At 35.6% G+C, this 19,593-nt stretch overlaps 1 protein-coding gene and 1 long non-coding RNA gene across 13 annotated transcripts in view; one reads left to right on the top strand and one right to left on the bottom strand.

The window, feature by feature from the left end:
• Positions 1-6,876: 6,876 nt before the first annotated feature.
• LOC123866098 lies at positions 6,877-19,166 on the top strand. The gene is made up of 3 exons (XR_006796125.1): positions 6,877-7,304; positions 17,505-17,515; positions 19,156-19,166. It is a non-coding gene; the product is annotated as an uncharacterized LOC123866098 (long non-coding RNA).
• LOC123866080 (eye-specific diacylglycerol kinase) overlaps positions 8,676-19,593 on the bottom strand; it is a 167,027-nt gene continuing 156,109 nt past the window's right edge. For 7 of the 12 annotated variants that reach the window (XM_045907417.1, XM_045907425.1, XM_045907428.1 and 4 more), the window contains 9 exons: positions 17,837-18,027; positions 16,766-16,863; positions 14,594-14,719; positions 13,792-14,077; positions 13,440-13,679; positions 12,223-12,270; positions 11,802-11,865; positions 10,908-11,229; positions 8,676-10,219 (listed from right to left, as the gene is read on the bottom strand). In XM_045907417.1, coding sequence (XP_045763373.1) covers positions 10,170-10,219; positions 10,908-11,229; positions 11,802-11,865; positions 12,223-12,270; positions 13,440-13,679; positions 13,792-14,077; positions 14,594-14,719; positions 16,766-16,863; positions 17,837-18,027 — 1,425 coding nt within the window. In that variant the 3' untranslated portion in view covers positions 8,676-10,169. The other 5 variants (XM_045907418.1, XM_045907427.1, XM_045907420.1 and 2 more) reach the window with 4 other exon arrangements.

The raw sequence follows: 19,593 nt of genomic DNA, 5'->3' as shown, positions 1-19,593 counted from the left end.
TTTTCCCGAGCGTAACTTTTGCTTTCTCATCTTATAGCGTCAAAAACTTTCAGACTGCGTTAAGTAGGTAGTAACTTTCAAATCTGAAATATACCCACGTAACGCGCGACGGAAACGTGTCCAACACGGCTAATGGTAGTGGTACAACACACAGTGGTGGTAGTACACTTACTCTAGTCTCTACACATATCAGTCTGTGTTCACTTGGTCACGTGACTCACGGCCGGTGTGCTCCTTCGACTGCAGTTGCGTTTTCGTATCGTTTTTGATTGAAATAGATAAGAGTAAGATGACAGAAAGAAAGGTGTTTATAAAATTTTAGGCCGCAGCACTGTGCTAATTATATTGCACTTTCTTACGTCGTAATAAGAGTCGCTATTTATTCGAATTTAATCCGGGCGCGCTCGATGCCTAACTTTTCAGATTTATGTGCGTTTTGAGTATCACTTGCTTTAACAGTTCAGGAAAACATTGTGACGAAGCATGCATGTCTAAGAGTTCTCTATAATGGATTCAAAGGTCTTTGAACTCTGCCATTCCGCACTTGGCAAGCGTGGAAGACTATGCCTTAACCATCTCATATTGAGAGGAGACCCGTGCTCGGTAATGAGCCGACGATGAGATGACGGTTATATTTATATTTATTTAGAGATCTTTTCAGTTTACAAATACAATACAAATAAATACAAAAATATTTATTTCGACGATAGGTTGATGATGATGATTATGATGACTAGGAAATAAGAATTGTGTGAAGGCATTCACATTGTGAAGCTCGCGTAAGTCATGCTTCTGTAGGTGTATGGAGTATCCGCCATTCGCTCTAGTGTGAAGTACATAATATAAGTGAAGGTACCTACATTAGGTACTGTTCAGTACATAGTAAAAGATATCCTACCTACCAACTATTACACGTTGAGTTTGTTCCAGTCTTAATGGCGAATATTGTTAAAATCACTATAGATGAAATTATACTAAGTAATATTTGAGAGCGGAGGTCGAGCCCCATTAGCTAAACAAGGGAATTTCGTAGCACATTATACCTACTTTCTGGCCTAAACATCGAGATTACGTCGTTTCGTAGACAAAAACTTGTGCAAAGGCTCGCTGAATAAATAATGGCCTTTACCTTTGTCGTATAGGTTTAACTCGCTTGAAAGGTTATTATTACAATATATCTTATTTGATGAGGGTTGACATGTTTCGTATGTTATAGCTAACTATTTACCAACTTGGTTACTGCTTTGCAGGTTTGATTGAAGGACTTGGAAGAACAACCTACACAATACAAATTGCGTACCTGTTACAGTGAAGGTGACATGCGTAAGCTAATCGCTACGAGATGTCTACGAGATGCCTACGAGACGAATATTAGTAATAATTATTATTATGTGTATGACGTGTTTCCAGTCCATTCATACTTACAGTACATGGATAAGTAGATATTTATCATTTTAGTGATCACTTAATCAACTAGTATTTTAGTAGTACTTATAATAGTAATTTTAGCCTGTGGTGGAAAAAAAAACTTAGATTTTTATAGATGTAAAATGCTGTTAAAATTCTGGAAAATGGTCCAACTACTAACAGGTACCTACTACTTAATACCTATAGAAACCTTGGCTAGTTGCTAGTAAGCTAGTAGACACTAACATTTCATTAGGGTTCCGTACCTCAAAAGGAAAAACGGAACCCTTCTAGGTTAATATCTGAATATTTCTATTTCCTTATTTAGAATTCTTTGGCAGGCCCCTTTAATTAAATCTTATCTCATCATAAATTTACACACCTTTACTTAATCCATTGTTCATTTTATCTGATCCGCGCTGACATCATTCTTAATACACGCCCTCATCACGAACCTAATTAATTACCTAAGTATTTAAAGTATTAAGATAACGCCGTGGTCCGTAGCCCGTGATTGGGATTAATAGTTAAGTAATTTCTTTATGTACGGACCCTAGGCCTCGTTCAGAGACTCGCAGGGCGTAGCGTGGTGCGCTGCGTAGCGTGGAGCGCTGCGAAGCGTGGTGCGTTGCGTAGCGTGGAGCGGTGCGTAAATGGCGCAACGAGTAACGACGACGCCCGCAACGATATGCTTGGCGATACCTGCCTCGCCACACAAGCAACTCCGCGGCCCGCATTACAATCTTTATCATAATTTTAATTAGAATTATGTATTTTCGTGCGTACCAAATAATATCTATATACGAGATTTTATCGAAGGCGTATGTGCAGTTTGTACGTGCAGGGAGATATTATCTACTTATGTATATACAGATAAGATTTTAGGTACATGGTTAGTATCTTAATATCTAGAACCAATTAGACTAGATACAGATCGATTCAAATTTAATTTGGCAATTCGAAAAGAAATTATTAAGTATTATCAAAAGCATCAAGACCACACGTCATTATATTGACGTCAGTCTCATACCAGCAGCGTTATAACCGTCTAATTTCGATATAAATTAGGTAGGTATGCGCACAAAAATTTCGTTACCGCAACAAACTTGGAGAAAGTTTTGTTTTCTCATCTCATCGCTGAAAGCTTACAGAGGGGTTAAACAACAAACAACTTAAATATTGAATATTGCGTGAGCATTGAGTTGGGGGTTGGCTCAACCCATCTTACGCCTCGTCTACGGTAGGGGTTGTCGTGCCATTAATATTTAGGGCGATATTAGACACTTTTCTGCCGCGGTTCAATTAGCCGAATGGCAGTAGGTACTTACTTCGATGCGCCTTGACATCACTATTTTATTAGAATTCTACGTTCGTTATAACGTTAAAAAAAACACCTATTCTCAGTTACATAGAATAAGAGTTAAAAGAGAGAAATTAAGAGAGAAAAGGAGATTTTTTGAGCCAAAAAAAAAATACTAAGAAATGGTAAGAGATGCATTTGTTCAAAACTAGCTATTTAATTAGATAAAAGAAATCTCACTGTATGGAGTCAGTGTTGATTTTTTTTTTCGTCTTATCATACGAATATCATTTTAAGGCATTATAGCCATGATGTATTAAAATAACACTTTCTACATTCTTAGATATTGATGTTTCTTAAAAATTGGAAAGCAAACTTGGATGAGACGTGAAATAGCAGCCCCAGGTACCTAGTAAACGCTACAACAACTATTGACCCCGTGTGTGCTTTCTGCATTGTGCATAATATCGTTCTCCTGGGTAGAGGTACTCTTTCAACGCTCTTTACAATTTTAAAGTGGCCTTATATTGCTCGCCAGTTCAGATAGCTACCTACCATTTTTTATTTCGATTTACACCAATAGCTATACTAAGGGCCGGCGCGCATATGGCGGAGCGCAGCGCAGAGCATTTTTCACAGTCAAAATATTATCGAAATTGTCCTCATTGAAATAATATCTAAATTCAATTGTGCATCCGTGCGGACACTCGCACAGTTCCGCGCGTGCTCTCTCTTCTCTGGTAGAAATTCGCGCAATGTATCACGCGATTAGAAAACTTCGCGGGCATGCTCTGCGCTGCGCTCCGCCATATGTGCGCCGGCCCTTATGTAGGTACTATCTTGACAGGTAGCAGCACCTGAGGCAGCACACAGGATTTGACGTTGTAATGGAGCAACGTTGTTTCCCCATTTACGTTTTTAATCTGTAGGAACATTGGATTCCCTTGAAAATTATATTTTGTATACCTTTTTCCTGAAACTACTATACTAAGTAGTTACCTACTCTGATTACATATACCTAGGAAGAAATAAAATTCAATGTGCTGGGCTGGATTCAAGGAAATATTTGGCAGCTTTAAATAAATGAAAGTCGAATTTTGTTCATAATTCATTTAATACTCGCAGTGTAGGTAGTTCATCAAATAACTTTATTTAAAATAGTGACTTTATTGAGTGCAAAAATAAGTATGTTACACAGGAAGGAGTGCTCTCAAAACAGTATTAATATTACGATATTCATTAAACGACTCACAGTATTTTATAATATTTCATTAAATTATTTTAGTTGGATGCGCATGGAATATTTTATGCATTTATAAAAGTAGGTCCTACCTATCTATGACTTAATTTGTAAAGTGCCTAATAGATAGGTAAGTAATAATTGTGAGTTGTCTAATTAATTTATTAATTAACCACGTGTCTTATGTTGGTAAGTACTTGGTAGGTACTTACTTATTTTTCTACTATATTTTACAACTTTAAGTAGGTGCCTTAGTCAGGAAAAATTCAAGCTCCTTTTTATTTCGCTGATTAAATAATATAACCTTGATAAAGAGTCAGTTAAATCAAACTCGATTAATAGATATTATAGTGCAAAATTCCGCGCCAGACCTTACTTATTTTAATTAACATATTTAATATTTAATCTTACTTATAGTCTGAGCAGTAATTTTTATATTGTTTCTCAGAAAATAAGTAACGTCTGGTGGCTCTGGGATCTTATCTGGGATTATTAAGAAAAATATGTGTAAAATATTCTTCTAGTAAAAGTATGTAGGTAGGTACTTAATCGAACTGATTCCGTTACAAACTATTAACCCTATTAACTAGGTCTATTGGTAGGTATATCTACTTCATGTTGATTTTGAAATAATACAAGAAATTTCATATCAATTCATTATTAAATGTCGTTGATTTCACAAATATCATACTTAGGTTTTATATAATTTATGTAATAAATAAATAAATTAATAAGAGCATTACTCCTTTAATACTAATGCATAATGTTGTACTTTGTTGTAATTTTTATAAATGATTTTTAACAAGAGTTAAAATATAACATTTTACTTACTAAAAATAAATTAATGACAACAGTAATATTAAAACAAGACTATAAAATAATCTGATAAGGTTTTTTAATACCTATAATAATTAATCACACTTTTTATTCAACTAATTAACAAATAATGTGTCACGAAGTCAGGCACATCGCAGCAGAGTCAAAGCGAAGCGACGCAAGGTGTCTTTACTAAAATTGTACCTAACAAACGCACTATGTACTTGTTTTTGGCTTGCAGTAATTTTTCCACTCAAATAATATTAATACATTGTGCATCTACATATACTTATAATAATACTGTTTTATAATCGATATAGACCTCAAAACATTTTTTAATTTTTGTCGGTCTGTCTGTATGTGCACGCATCACGCGAAACTACTGAACCAAAAAAATGAAATTGGGTACAGTGTTAGCTGATACTCCGGGTAGTTTTTATCCTGAATAAAATTAGGGATTCTTCGGGATAAAGCATCAAAATTTTATCGATTTTACTTCATCAAATTTGGACTCATTTTCACAATTCCTTTTTATTTACAAAGGTTGTAATGTCAAGTTGGTACCATGTAGATAAGTTTGGTGAAAATTTTGACGAATAGTTTCCGAAATAGAAGATGGATCTCCTCAATTCAGTACGGGTTTCATTGTAGTCAGAACATTTCACGTGGAATGTTTATAGATTCTAATAGACCGTATAACATTCATACCCATATTTTGTCTATGGAATTGGTAGGCTCCCCGTACGAAGCCGGGGCGGGACCTATCGTCTTTTGCTACTGTACGTGCTGACTTTGCCAAGAGTGGATAAGGCAATTATACAGACAGATTGTGGTCTGCTTAGTGGACCATTAGAACACTGTTGGTCTGACATCGTTACTAGATGAATCGGTATCTATAGGTGATTACACATTACAAGACGAGATAAGCAACGCATTTTTCAGTAGGTACCAGCTAAATAGGTAGGTATGTGTAAAGTAATCCAAATTTCTTTAGCGCATTCAAGAAATTTTGCAACTTGCTTCAAGGCATACTCACACTTTTAATTTACAGTGAAGATAATGTTAAATCCTTTCCAATACTTTAGAAAGAACCCGTCGTTGCGCCCGCTTTGGCTCTCCCGCGATGTGTCTTGAGCCTAACTATCTACCGTCCGTTTGGAAACCTGCGATCTAAGGCATCCATTAGATAATAGCTTCTCCGTTAACCATGATTAATGAATGAATGACTGATGAATGATTGATGGAGCAGATGTAATCCTCCTCACACATTAAACTGACAGCAAAAGCTATCATCTAAGGGAACCCTATTATAGGTACCTACCTGCATTTAAAATTATGTAAATACAACGACTACCTTATTAAAAGGCATTGCAACCTTTGAATTATAATGGACTAGCACTAGGCACTGAAAAATACGCGGCTTTGACATTGTACAAGGAACTGTATGAAGTATGCGAAAAACTGGCTTTACATCAGAGCAACATAGTTCGTATTTTGCGGAATGCCACAGGGCCGTCATATGCAATTTAAAATTTAGATTTTTTGTCAGTTAGATTAACGTACCGTAATATCCCAATTCTACAGCACGGTTTTGTCTCGGCAGGATAACGTGCTTGACAGATACTGTTCCTTGTATAAATAATAAGTAGGTACATTATTCAATGATATATTCTTTCATGCTGTTCCGTGGCAATAGGTACGTCTCGTTGCGTAGATTTTCTAGTTTTTCTAGGCCTCAAAGGTTTAAGAGGGCTCTCTCCGTCACTCGTTTCATACAATCGTAGTTCCAATTTCATTTGAATATTAAGCAACCAAAGTCCATGAAATTTTGCAGACATATTCTAGAAACTAATATCTATGTCTGTGGTTTTCCAGATTTCTGTTAAAATATTCGGTTTCAAAGTTACGCGGCCTTAAAAAATTTCATACAAATCTTTGAGCCCCTGTAATTTTAAAACTACATATTTTTAGAAAAATCTAAAACACCACAGACACAGCTGATATTAGTTTCTAGAATATGTCTGCAAAATTTCATGGACTTTGGTTGCTTAATATTCAAATGAAATTGGAACTACGATTGTATGAAACGAGTGACGGAGAGAGCCCTGTTAATAACATTATAGGTACCTGTCATTATAACGGTTATAATATATCAGTGCTTGACTGTCTAAATCTAATGATATCTTGTTCATATTAAAGTTTACAAAGTTAGAATTTGGTCGAGAAATACTAACACTATAATGTAATAATTATACTCGTAAAGTACTTCATTAATCTTTAAATACGATGAAGGCCTCCGATAGGTATATTATATACACAGACTAGTATATATCTAGTAGGAAAGTATTACTAATTATATTATTACGAATAAGTTATAGTGTCATTTTAACTCTCGATATATAATGACATTATGTAAAAGAGATGTAGAAATAGTGAAATAAGTACCTATGTATTTTGTAAAATTCATAAGATATCGACTGTTCAATAGCTCTATTAATTATATTTTGTAAAAATATATTTAACTGTCCTAAATATTATGTAGTATTCAATACCACTACAATACTCATTTGTTTTACAAATCCTGCTATTCGAACTACTTTTAGTTTTATTTAGTTCTCTAAAAGCAGTCCAGACTTGTTTCGTTCTCTTAAATTTAAAATGAAAAAACTACTTCGCGTAGATATGGCTTTATATTATAATATAATACATTCAACGTTCACTGCCAATAATACGGTCCCTTTAAAAGTTAAAAAATAATCAACACAGTTTTTGCACAAAAGAATATTACATGTTAAGTTATTCGAAATAATATATCTAGAGATTTGATATTTTGAATTTTAAATTAGGTAATTAAGGTACATACTTACATTTAAACTTATTTAAGCTATTTTCTAATTCGTGATAAGTGAACTTCGCCAAAAGAAAGCAAACAGAAAGAAACAAAAACTGGACATTATGAAACTCGAATCTATCTACAACGACACAAAGTATACTGATACTCATAAACTGTATTAAGGTGTACAATCGCGCTTACGATAAATGAACTTACTTTTTACATTAAGATCAAAATTCTCACAGCTTTGTCTTTCATTGTTCGCTTACTAGCGAGTAGTACGAATAAATTCGTTAAACACTAAAACTATAAGGTACATCTAGTACATACGTAGAGGTATTTGCAACAGTCATAATAATAAAAACATCAATGATACGAGCACTAAGTACTTGTATAAGTAGTCGTTGATATCATCGACGAGATAACAAACGCCGTATATACTCTCGATATCCGACAAGCAAAACTGATTCGCGATACAAACTTTATGTTTCAATAGGTATCGTTCGGTTGAGACGATAGTGTTTTAACTGATGGGACAATCTTTTCCTAAAAGTTTCGTAATAATTATAATGAGGGAACATAAGTTAAATTAATATTTCAATAAGGAATGCGCAAGAATAACATTTTAAGGTGGATGCGACGGGTCTGCCCGCGAAATTCAAATTTAATTTGGTTTTTTGCAATTTGTAAACCAATAAGACAACGCAGGCTTATGGCATTTTAATTGCAACAATGGCAGTATCATCCTCACAGGTTAAAATGCCATAAGCCTTCGTTGTCGTATTACTTTGCAAATTGCGAAAATCCAAATTTTTGAATTTCGCGGGCAGACCCGTCTCATGCCCCTTAATGTAGGCGTTAGTGACATGGTAGAAGAACGCTACGCTGGTGATTGTTAGTAATGCCTTAAAAATGTAGGTATCTGCAAAAGAAAGTAAACTGTACGACGGGGAAGAATATTAAATAATATTCATAAATTTAAATAAATACAATGACTATGTACAAAACATTAGAGTTAATAGATAAACATATATAAATCAGAAGTACTGAGATCATATTACTATTCTATTAACATTATAATAACTTATTAGTATTACGATGAAAATCTGGTGTTACCACGCTATTAAAGAGGCATAATTATTATTGCCACGAGTACATTTTAATCTTACAACAGTTAAACACAACAAATTATTCGTCAAGTTGATATAAAGTAATAAGGCCTGCTTAGTAGTAGTAATGTACATGTAATTCGACTTCATTTTACATAGTTGAAGAGATTTAACTCAAACCAAACAAATAATATTTACACACTCTTAGTAACTCGTTTATCCTTAAATTTAAACAGCTGCTCAAATTTCAGGAGATGCCAATTTATGGCTACTGTAAATAAGATATGCCTCAGGAATTTCTTATCATTTCGAAATAACGAATAGGTACTTAATAATAATAATAATTATCAATGAACGCGAATTATAAAATGACGAGTGTATTTTAATTTTTTTTTTATTACTGAAATGCTTTTAAATTGTACTGATATATCGTAGATCTTGTTGTCGCTGTAAAAGGAGGCTCAAGAGCCAGTAGACTACGACTTTTTGAAGAGGTGTTTGATAAAAACTTATAGTTGCTAGGTAATACTAATAGTGGTTATGCGTTGCCAGTAGGTATTGCAAACTAGATTTATGCCTATTGTGGGAATTGAAATAATATTTTATGCATCCCTGAGGTTTTAAGTAGGTACCAAATAATATTACTTTGTGACAAAACTGCAAAAATTAAACTGTGCTTGTCGTTTTTTACCAGGTTGGCACAATATTATGCTAGAACCATTCGATGTCCTTCATAATATAAAGCTTTTAGTATCGATGGTGGCTCAAGCCGTCATCGTCTCGGTCTACACTCTAGTGTGTAGGGTGTGGGTAGTGTTCATATCTTGAGAAAAAAAAACGAACTTATTGATCGTTATTTTATTATTAATTAAGTACTGTTTTTATTTCTAGATTTCACCACAATAGGCAAACATTCTTAGACTATCCGTGCAAAATCTGTTAACGGCTTATTAGTTGAACTAGAAAAATCTTAGGGCGATCATAAAAAAAGTAAAGTGCCAATGGTTTGAAAAAATAAATTGTATTCTGTTTCTTAGTAAAAGAATATCGTTTATGTATAAAGTCATTTGTTTTGGTCGAATTAGGATATGCATTTGTAGAGTAAGGGAAATAATTATTATTGATAATAATGTAGGTATCTGTTACAATATTTTTTATTGCATTGCTTCTACATCCGTGAACTAATGGATAAATTTTAAATCTAATGAGTTTTTGAATGTCTTAGAATTATAACAATTAAAAATTAGCTGTATTATTATTAAATGTACATAAATCTAAATCACTTTAATGGAAATATTTTAAGCGAAATATATAATATATTATTATTAAGTAAATTGAAATTCTCAATATCACTTTGGTGTTTGAGTAAACAATAAAATTTTAAAATATTAAAGTCATTTATACAATGCTGTTAGTTATTTAGCATTTAAGTTTTCTGGTAAAATATTTATCACTGTCTTCTTCTCACACAGCTGTCTCTAAATCTTCTGATACTAATTGAAAATGTTCTTGACCTGCAAAAGAAATACTTAATAAAATCAAAGCAATAATAGCATATCAAAGCACCGTTACTGCCTTTATTTAATAATATTTAAGTTAATAGCTGTCTGTCAGGGTTATGTTTAGAAACATAACTCTCATGTTGTCAAGTAACAAGTAATTAAAAAAAAATTAAAAGTCCCGACTGCGGTTTAAGCTTCATCTTTTTTGGCCCGCACATTAAAGCGCATAAAATCCGCCATTTTGATTTTTCTAAAAAATTTATGTACTCCATGACACTCGCACGGACTAGACGAATCTGGTTATGTATTATTTATCAAAATCGGCCCAGCATAGGAAAGAAACATATGTACATATAGACACTACAGTGCTATTGTAAGGCAATGATATTTTGACAATTTCACTGGTTGTTAGATTATGAGGCCGCCTCTGATTGGTCTGTTTCCGATGTTGAAAACGATGGTTGAAAAGGAATTGACCCATCAGAACGCTTGACGTCTCCACTGCCAACTTGACTCATAATACCTAGATTTTTTATGTCTCTATAAAGACCCCGTGGCATTACAATGTCACTAAATGAAGTCATTTGACAATCTACCGTTTAATTATAATATCACTAGTGAGATTGTAATATCACGGCTTTGACATATACATACAGATCATGCTTCGCTGCAGTCGGGTGAAAAATCAAATATTTATTACTTTCTAAGTAGGCCGCCAAGTCGTGATCGTCCGCCCTGAGCGCGTGGTGGCGCGGCGTGAGGCCGGCGTGGTCCTGCCGCGCGAGCGACGCGCCGCCCGCCACCAGCATGCAGCAGATGGCCCTGCGCTTGTGCGCCGCGGCCTTGTGCAGCGCCGTCTGGCCGCGCTCGTTGTCGCGCATGTTGAGGATGGCGGACGGCGCGCTGGCGATCAGGTACTTCACTATCTCCTTGTTCCCGTACCGCGCTGCGATGTGCAGCGCCGTCTGCCCGGTCGCGTCGATCGACAGCAGCGAGTAACCCGACGCGTGTAGCTCTTTCATCTAAACAAAGTTCAACTATTTCATTTCCCCCCCACAATACCTACTACTTATCTACCAATTGAGGAGCTGTCGTATAAAACGGTGTATAGCGAAACGAAATGTAAACTAACAGGAGGAGCAAAAACTGAAAGAAAGTTGTTGAAAATTTACTTAATTGCAGGTATTGTTTTGATCGGAATCACGGACTCAATTTCAGCTTAATTTTAGATCGTTTTGCTTGGAGATTCGGTGAGGTAAAAAGTCCAGAAAAAATTTGATCAGAAGTGTAATTAGGTATATACTATATAAGTACCATTTTGTTCGCCAGCTCCTAAAATAATGAGTAGGTACCTAGAATCTGCGTCCTCACGGTTTATGTAGATCTCAGATAAGGTTTATGGAGTTGGAACCCGAAGTTCAATGATAAAGTCTATGCTCGAGCCCGATAATATCTATTCACAATCTGTGGATCATTAGTCTCTACTCTGCAGCGTCACGAGTAAATATTTGTCACTTGGACGTTACACGAAATTCGTATGAAGTTGCAAATAAATGAATGCTTAATTTTAAACGACAGTTGTTACGACCCTTACCATTTTCAAATCACCCACTTTTGCAGCTTTGAGCAGCGCGTCCGTTGTTTTCTCCAATAAATTCCTGTAACAATATTAAGGCTGTAACGCTCATTGTTCTGCATTTTGACATTGATTAATGTTGTAACTTTAGAAAGCTCCGGTAGGTAAATCAAAGCGTTCCTTCAAAAAGGGATGGAAATCGCCTAAACTCCAAGATAGTAGACAATGACACGTGGTTCTAATAACAGAAGATGGCTTCGCAGAATCAGATGAGTGGCTATTGTTAGATCTTATATAATTACTCCACCAAAATGATGACACAGGCAAAACTTCTTCCAAAGATTGGAGAAACTAATAATTAATAATTTATGTCATCATCAGCAGATTGATTCTTTAAACGAAATAACAAGATGTGTATAACGGTCTACATAAATCTCACCTACATCCCAACACTTCTTGGTCAAATCCAAACAACTTTTCGTGAACGCTGCATGCAATAAGAAGAAACAAGGGAAAGTAGTGCAGGTAATAATTTGATAGTGTCTTGCTGCTACAGAAGAGATCAACAGACAGGTACAGAAGTGCAGGCTAAGCAAACCATAGGTACTAATTATTATTATTGACACGTAAATTATGCCTTGAAAAAGTAGTCTCTAATTTAACACTCTAGAGCTAAACTAGGATGGGTTGTATGGAAATTAAGAACGTTGAAAATTTTAATTGATTAGCCTTATTATATAATAGAATCAATAAGTAGCAGTGGCGGATTAAGAGGAGGGCGTCCTCCCCGGGCCTCGGGTCTCAGGAAGCCTCTAAGAGTGCGATCTATGGCGTGAACTTTGACGTTTGAAACAAAACATCTCTGTTCGACATTTATTTTGTGTAACGGGACATGTCTGACATAAATCTGTCTCGTTACTGAAACTTAAGTCTCAGCAATGTCAAATTGCACTCTATAGATTTCAGCCTAAACCTCGAGAAGTCTTTTAATAAAATGCCAAGAAACTATTTTCAATAAAAAATTAGAGAAAGTTGGAGGCGCGCATAAAAATTAACAATGAAAAAGATATAATAAGATCGTTTCTGTAAAGTTAAGAAAAAAAATTGAGCTCGCTTCGCTCGCGCTTATGTTTCTTATTGAATAATTATTTCTCTAAAAATTTAATAAGGGCCCCTCTGAAAATTTAATCCGCGAAAAATAAGTAGAACAGAGAACAGTGGCCTCAATTTACTGATGTCGAGCTTAGTCCACCACTGTTACGCAGATACTATATACAAATCTACATAAGTAACAACGCGAGATTTTAGATTGAGTGGCAGCTACAAAACTTTTTAAATAATATGCCTACTGAAACATTACCCATAGTCACATTCGCATGAAAAAAGCGCCGCAAAAAGGTGAACATTATAATATCTAATAAGGAGTTGACATAAAATTTTGTACATAGCTTATATTTTAGAACTCTAAACTACAGGGAGACTTTTATGTTAGCTTTTTAGTATTCATAAGTCTATCAAGTATACAGTCCTTGTTTTGCGATCGAGCCTAGAAGATAGGAAAGATATAGTAAGATATTAATGTGTATTGTAAATAGTTATTAGTTATCACAGACATCAATATCTGTGGTCGTCACTAGAATTAAAAAATGTACTTACGTTTTGAAGCGTGCAATAGAGTCACGGTTTGCCTGCAGGTCTTTGATCGGAGGACTGGTGCACAGTGGCGGGGAGGTGGAGTCTTGTACTGAGGGTGTTTTTGGTGGCTGAGGAGAAGTTTTGGACGATGGACGGATGGATATTTTTGGAGCGGCAGGCGCTGTCAACAATCCTGAAGGCGGCGTTTGAGGAGTAAGCAGTTCCTCCGATGTTCGCGCCGGGCTTCCGAATCCCGATTCACTGTTAAAGAATAATATTCTTTAATACTATGCCCGGAAGAAAGCTTATTATATTATAATATTAGAGTAAGGAAGTAAAAAAGGATAGATTTTAAGGTTAGTAATAATATCACCTAGCATGTGATTCTGGAACATCCAAAGAAACTCCGGCGCTGGGAGTGTCGACACTCTGCGATATGTCCAGCGACACGGATAGTCCAGTGGTCGTGTCCAAAGACACAGATGGTCCGGTGCGATCTAAGGAAGCTGTCGCAGTGGTGTCAGGGTGCGCGGTTGATTCTGTGTCAGGAGTGAGCGGCGCCGCGTCGAGGATATAAATGTTTTCATGTCCAATATCGGTCGGGTAGTGAAGATTTTCTTGAGCTTTGTCAATTCGAAAGAACCGCTCGGCTGTCACCGCTGAAATATAAAAGCCTTATGTGTACAGGCTATTTGCTACAAGGTAGGTAGGTACTATTTCATTAAGTTGTAAGTACTTCGGTATTTTTAGCCTTATGGGGCTGAATCTTATAACATACTCTTTACTGTAAGTCTAAGGATTATAGATAAATAAACCTGTCCATCGAATTTCAGTGCCTTGCGCATAACATGGATGCAAAAAATGTGATAACTCGAAATTATAAAGTTTTAAGTTCAGTACCTATATTCATTCATAGAATCCGGTTCTCATATTTATTATATTGCAAACTAAGTCACTCTGGTGCCTGCACTAAACAAAATAAAAGGACATTCAGCTAAAAATAGCTACCTAGTACCTACTTTTTAATACGTCGAACGTTGAAAAATACTATGCTTGAAATAAGGCTACATTGAATTAATAAACGTTAATAAAGCAAGAGAGACGTAACACGAACATTAAGCAAAAGAAGCGTTGGGTTATACGAAGATAAATAAAAACAAAACAAGTATACTTACAGTCCACGAACCACCAATCAACGAGATTCGAGTATGTCTGAGATTCTTTGATCATGTTTTGTACGAGAGTCCGTAATTGCTCTAAGTCAGCCGCTGGGTTCACTTCCAAAGTGCCGACCCGTTCCGCTGGAATTGACATAATCTTATAGCAATCGATATCAATGGGCTCATTCTTAAGCAAATAATAATCGGTCTTGCATCGGTTGTTCAGCGAAATGGAAATGTAATCAGTATTTTGGGACCATTCCACCAGACATACAAAGTGTGGCGCAGCCGAAGTTTTATCGTATTATTTTTAATACACTAAATAGCAAAATAAACTCAAAACTATTCGTTACGTGCTTCAAGATAAACAAAACTTCTTCTAGCTAACAAATTCTTGAAGGCAAAAGCTAGTAATAGCTAGTAATAGCTTTTGCCTGCGACTGGTCACATGGCCCTCGGTAGAAAGTCTCCTCACAAAATCATCTAACTATCTGCAAGAGTCTCGTCAAAATCGGATAAGCCATTTTAAAGCTTTGTTCTGACTAGAAAAAACAACAAAAATGTAAAAAGTGCTGTTTGGGTTTGATAAAGTCTGTAAATAACTGAATGAGCTTGATAAAATTACTTATGTTAATTCAATAATCACTAAAAACATCTCTAGTAATGCGACTTAGCGATAAAACTTGCAGAAATTAACTTCATTGTTATGTCAACATCAATATCTGCTAGTTTTGTATACAACACTTGCCAAAAATTGATTTGCTGTGTTTAAAAATGCAATGACTTACCAGAGCTAACTTTTGTAAGTTAATTAAATAAAATTAAATAATTAGCTAGAAGACACTTAGCTTGGAGAAAGAAGTATGGCTCAAAGCATTTTCATGCAGAGCCGAAGCGTTGTGAAAGCGTCTTTTTATTTTTTTATTGTTGCAACATACAAAGTGTAAAGTAGAAAGAATTTGCAAGTAGTGCGTCAGTGGACCTGGACGCGAATTTCATTATTACAGTTTCTTTTTATTTATGCACGAGCGCAATCAGACCTAAGCTACTGTCTGTTGCAGGAGATGATGCAGCTTTAGATAGAGCGCGCTTGCATATAGAAGATGCCTATTCTCTTGACTTGAAGAGTGGAGAGGAAAACTGAAGCCGGAAGTGCGTTCTATATCCTATTTGAATTAGAAACGAGGAGGCAAATCGCTTTGTACGTGTCCGTAGAATTTTGAATAAGGTACGTACGGGTGAGACAAATAGGCGAAAGTTTGTGTGTGTGTTTGTTACTCTTTCACGCAAAAACTACTAAGCGGATTTGGCAGAAATTTGGAATGGAGATTGTACCCCTGATTAACACATACGCTATTTTTTATTCTGGAAAATTAAAGAGTTCCCACAGGATCTCCAAAAAACTTATAGCCACGCGAACAAAGTCGCGGGCATCAGCTAGTACTTTATAACATTTTTGAAAAGAAGCATTGCTTCACTGCGCGTCTGTAGCGATACGCTCTGAGCCTAAAAGATAATAATAAATAAGTATTACAAGTTTGTTCATCCGACTAGCTTTAAGTGTCGCAGTGCGAGATAAATTGAGTGTATTTAACGCACAGTAGAGGCTTAGTAGAAATAACATTGTAATAAAAAATCGGCCAAGTGCAAGTCAGGCTCGCGCACCGAGGATTCTGTACTCGGGTATTTTTTCGACATTTTGGACGATAAATCAAAAACTATTACATTATGCATAAAAATAAATTAAAAATCTGTTTTAGAATGTACAGGTAAAGCCCTTTCATATGATACCCCATTTGGTATAAGTTATCTTACTTTTAAAATTGAAGATACTAATTATTTTTTCATGTATACATTTTAATTTTTTTTTGTGATGTTTCATTGACATGACTTTCACAGTTTTCGGATTTTTCCTTTACTTGTGTACGACCTACCTGCCTGTCAAATTTCATGATTCTACGTCAACGGAAAGTATACCCTATGGGTTTTATTGACAGACACGACTGACGGACAGACAGACAGACAGACAAACAGATAACAAAGTGATCCTATAAGGGTTCGGTTTTTCCTTTTGAGATACGGGACCCTAAAAATCGAAAGAAATGGGTACTTAGTAGGTGTCACGTTATGGCTGGTAATTTAAGAAGGCTATTATAGTGTTCCCAGAGAAATAAAATCCGTTTTTACCTGTTTTGGCTAACAATTCCTTATCGTAATGGTGCCGCTCGTAATCGACCATCGTTATGAGATTCACGGTGAGTGACAATTTGTCCATTGTGGTTAGGCTAGAAAAAAATGTTTTTACTTTAGACATCCACGCTATTAACATAATATTATGAGTTAAATTCATAATTATTACCTACTATTAGAGGCAGTAATATGTTCTAAGACCTAGGATAGACAAAGCGCGATGGCAGCCGCACAGTAGACAGTCTTTCTGCGAAACACGGCAACAGCAAGACCCCTACAGTGCGAATCACTGCGAATTGTATATCAAATCTTTGAAACGAGCAACCGCCGAGTTTCTTGCTGGTTGTTCTCAGTAGGAAAGTCCTTCCGAACCGGTGATAGATGCTTTCGACGATTCAAAAGTACTTGAAAATGTCTAATTGAATAAAAATATTTTGAATTTGAATTTGGAATTTGAATTTGAATGCCTCCATCCAGTTCCTTGAATAGAGCCGCGTTTAATACTCTACCATCGCGCGTTTTGTCAAGTCTAAACGTTTCATACATTCACGTGCTTTGAGGACATGAAGAAGCTCTACAGCTTTGATAAATTCACACCGACCGAGAGTCAAAGCGAATCGAAGCCACGAAATAAAATTTTACATTCCTCTATCTCTACAAAGTACCTACCTAAATCGTAATCGCACGAACTACAGAGAAAAACCGACAAATCTTTTCTGTGTAGAAAGTGCAATAGGTAGGTACGTTGTGGAAATATATTTCAGTACGCAGCTTCGACTCTGTGTCAATGAAAAACAGCTTTTGGAATGAGTAGTCTATTTTTGCTTGTATTGGAATCTTTGTCTGCAATTAATATCTCCGGTAGGATGGACTAACGATATAAAAAGGGTGGTGGGAATCGGCTGGATGAGGAAGGCTAAAGGGTGTTAATAAGAACCTGTGTAAACATCGTTATGTAAGTAAATAAGTTTTAAAATAATGTAAAGACAGGGTTTAAAGCTTTAAGCTAGCGTATATTCAACAGTGGACGTCATCAGGAAATATGATGGTGAGTATCTGAAAACTTACGGAGCCAACACTCTTCCTGGTTTCTTCTTAGCGAGCATGATCGCCTGGTTTAATATGCACAACGTGATAATCGAAGGTGCCAGCCTGCAAGCCTCGCCGTCGACTTGCATTGGAATTACTTTCGTGGTGACGATCTTAGCCGTCTTGCATTGAGTGATGCATGTGCCGTGACCACCCGCTTGCAGTAATGGCTAGAAAATGGGTAATCATTGAACCATTGATGTTATTAACCACTTCATCTTCAATAGTTAAAAAATGAGTCATAGTTTCAGTTTCATAGTTTCCACACTGGTAGGCACTTAAGTAGTAAATTGTTGAGTTCCGTAAAAAAGATTTTACATAATTTTTCACGTTGCGTCTTTACGTAAACTTTGAAAAATTTGTCTTACTTAAATAGAAATCTTAAATTACCAAAATAAGTATTTTATTTTATTTATTCACGTACCAATAACTTCAAACTGAAACATATACAATGAAAAGACGTGCACAAAGGACAACTTGTCTGTACCTACTGGAGAGATTTTTCGTTACATAGATAATATCACATTGCTATATGACATAGATATTAATTTATTTCCTTTATTTTATTTAACTAGTTCTCGTTCAACCCCTTTCATAGCTCCTCGTCTTGTTTTTTGCTCTACTCCATAACATCTTTCAAGATAAAAAATTCTAATATTTCTTACGTTCGAACTACCTATCCTTTTATTCATATTCCATATTATCCAATGAATATAATAAAATGTTCGCAGAGACATTTTTATGGAAACCATTAAATTAAGTGGTGAATCAATCACGAATGGTTCATAAATCAAAGCTCTATTATAGGGGAGAGTAGCTCTACATGCATGTTTTATCGTCGTTCGTGAGAAAACTTAGTACTTAACTGAATAATATTGTACGAAATTTTTTGTTCCTGTAAATATTTCTACTAAAATTTGCCGTGGGGACTCTTTAATTTTCCAGGATAAAAAGTAGTCCAGGATGCAAGGTATGTCTGTACCAAAAAGACAATGCCCGGAATTTTTCGATTTGGATTTAGATTTTTTAATAATGCCGTATTACTTTAATTTTTGGCCAAAATTAGCCAATGTCTTTTCCCCGGGCAAGCAAGCTATTTCTGTACCGAATTTCATCAATATCGGTGGAACGAATGGACCGTGAATAGTTAGCAGACAGACATACAGATACACTTTCGCATTTATAATATTATAGTATGGATTATTATGAATGTATTCTAGTATCATTTGCATTTGCAGAATGGCATATTATTATTTATCCTTTATACACATTCATGATAAAAGTAAATAATATAATAGGTACCTAACTACCTAAATTCTTTCTTTCTTCTAATTCCGTAGGTACCTACCAATGTATAAGTATTAACTGTACCTACATTGGAGTGGAAACAACATAATCTAATAATAGAGCATACTAAATAGATGCTACGACATAAATGTATTAGTACTGGATAATGCAAGTTGCAAGAGCATTATGGAGTTTAATGGAATGCGAATAGTATCATCTATAGTCTATACGATATCAGCGCGCGGTGAGAAAGCAGAAATGGACCCTGCGATAGGATTACGCCGATCGCTATACCTACGGGGAAATTCGTGCTCTATTTCAGTGCTAGGTTTCATAGGATACCTACATATACACCTTTTAGCACTTAGCCGATAAGATTTAATGTCAACGCTATAGTGCTAGGGCGTCCATTCGGGCGCCCGAATCAAATAGCATTAATTTGTACCCAT

The sequence above is a fragment of the Maniola jurtina genome, chromosome 6 (assembly GCF_905333055.1).
Source record: "Maniola jurtina chromosome 6, ilManJurt1.1, whole genome shotgun sequence".
Lineage (NCBI taxonomy): Eukaryota > Metazoa > Arthropoda > Insecta > Lepidoptera > Nymphalidae > Maniola > Maniola jurtina.
The sequence above is the reverse complement of the archived record's forward strand: the minus strand, read 5'-3'. Positions and strand labels throughout refer to the sequence as shown.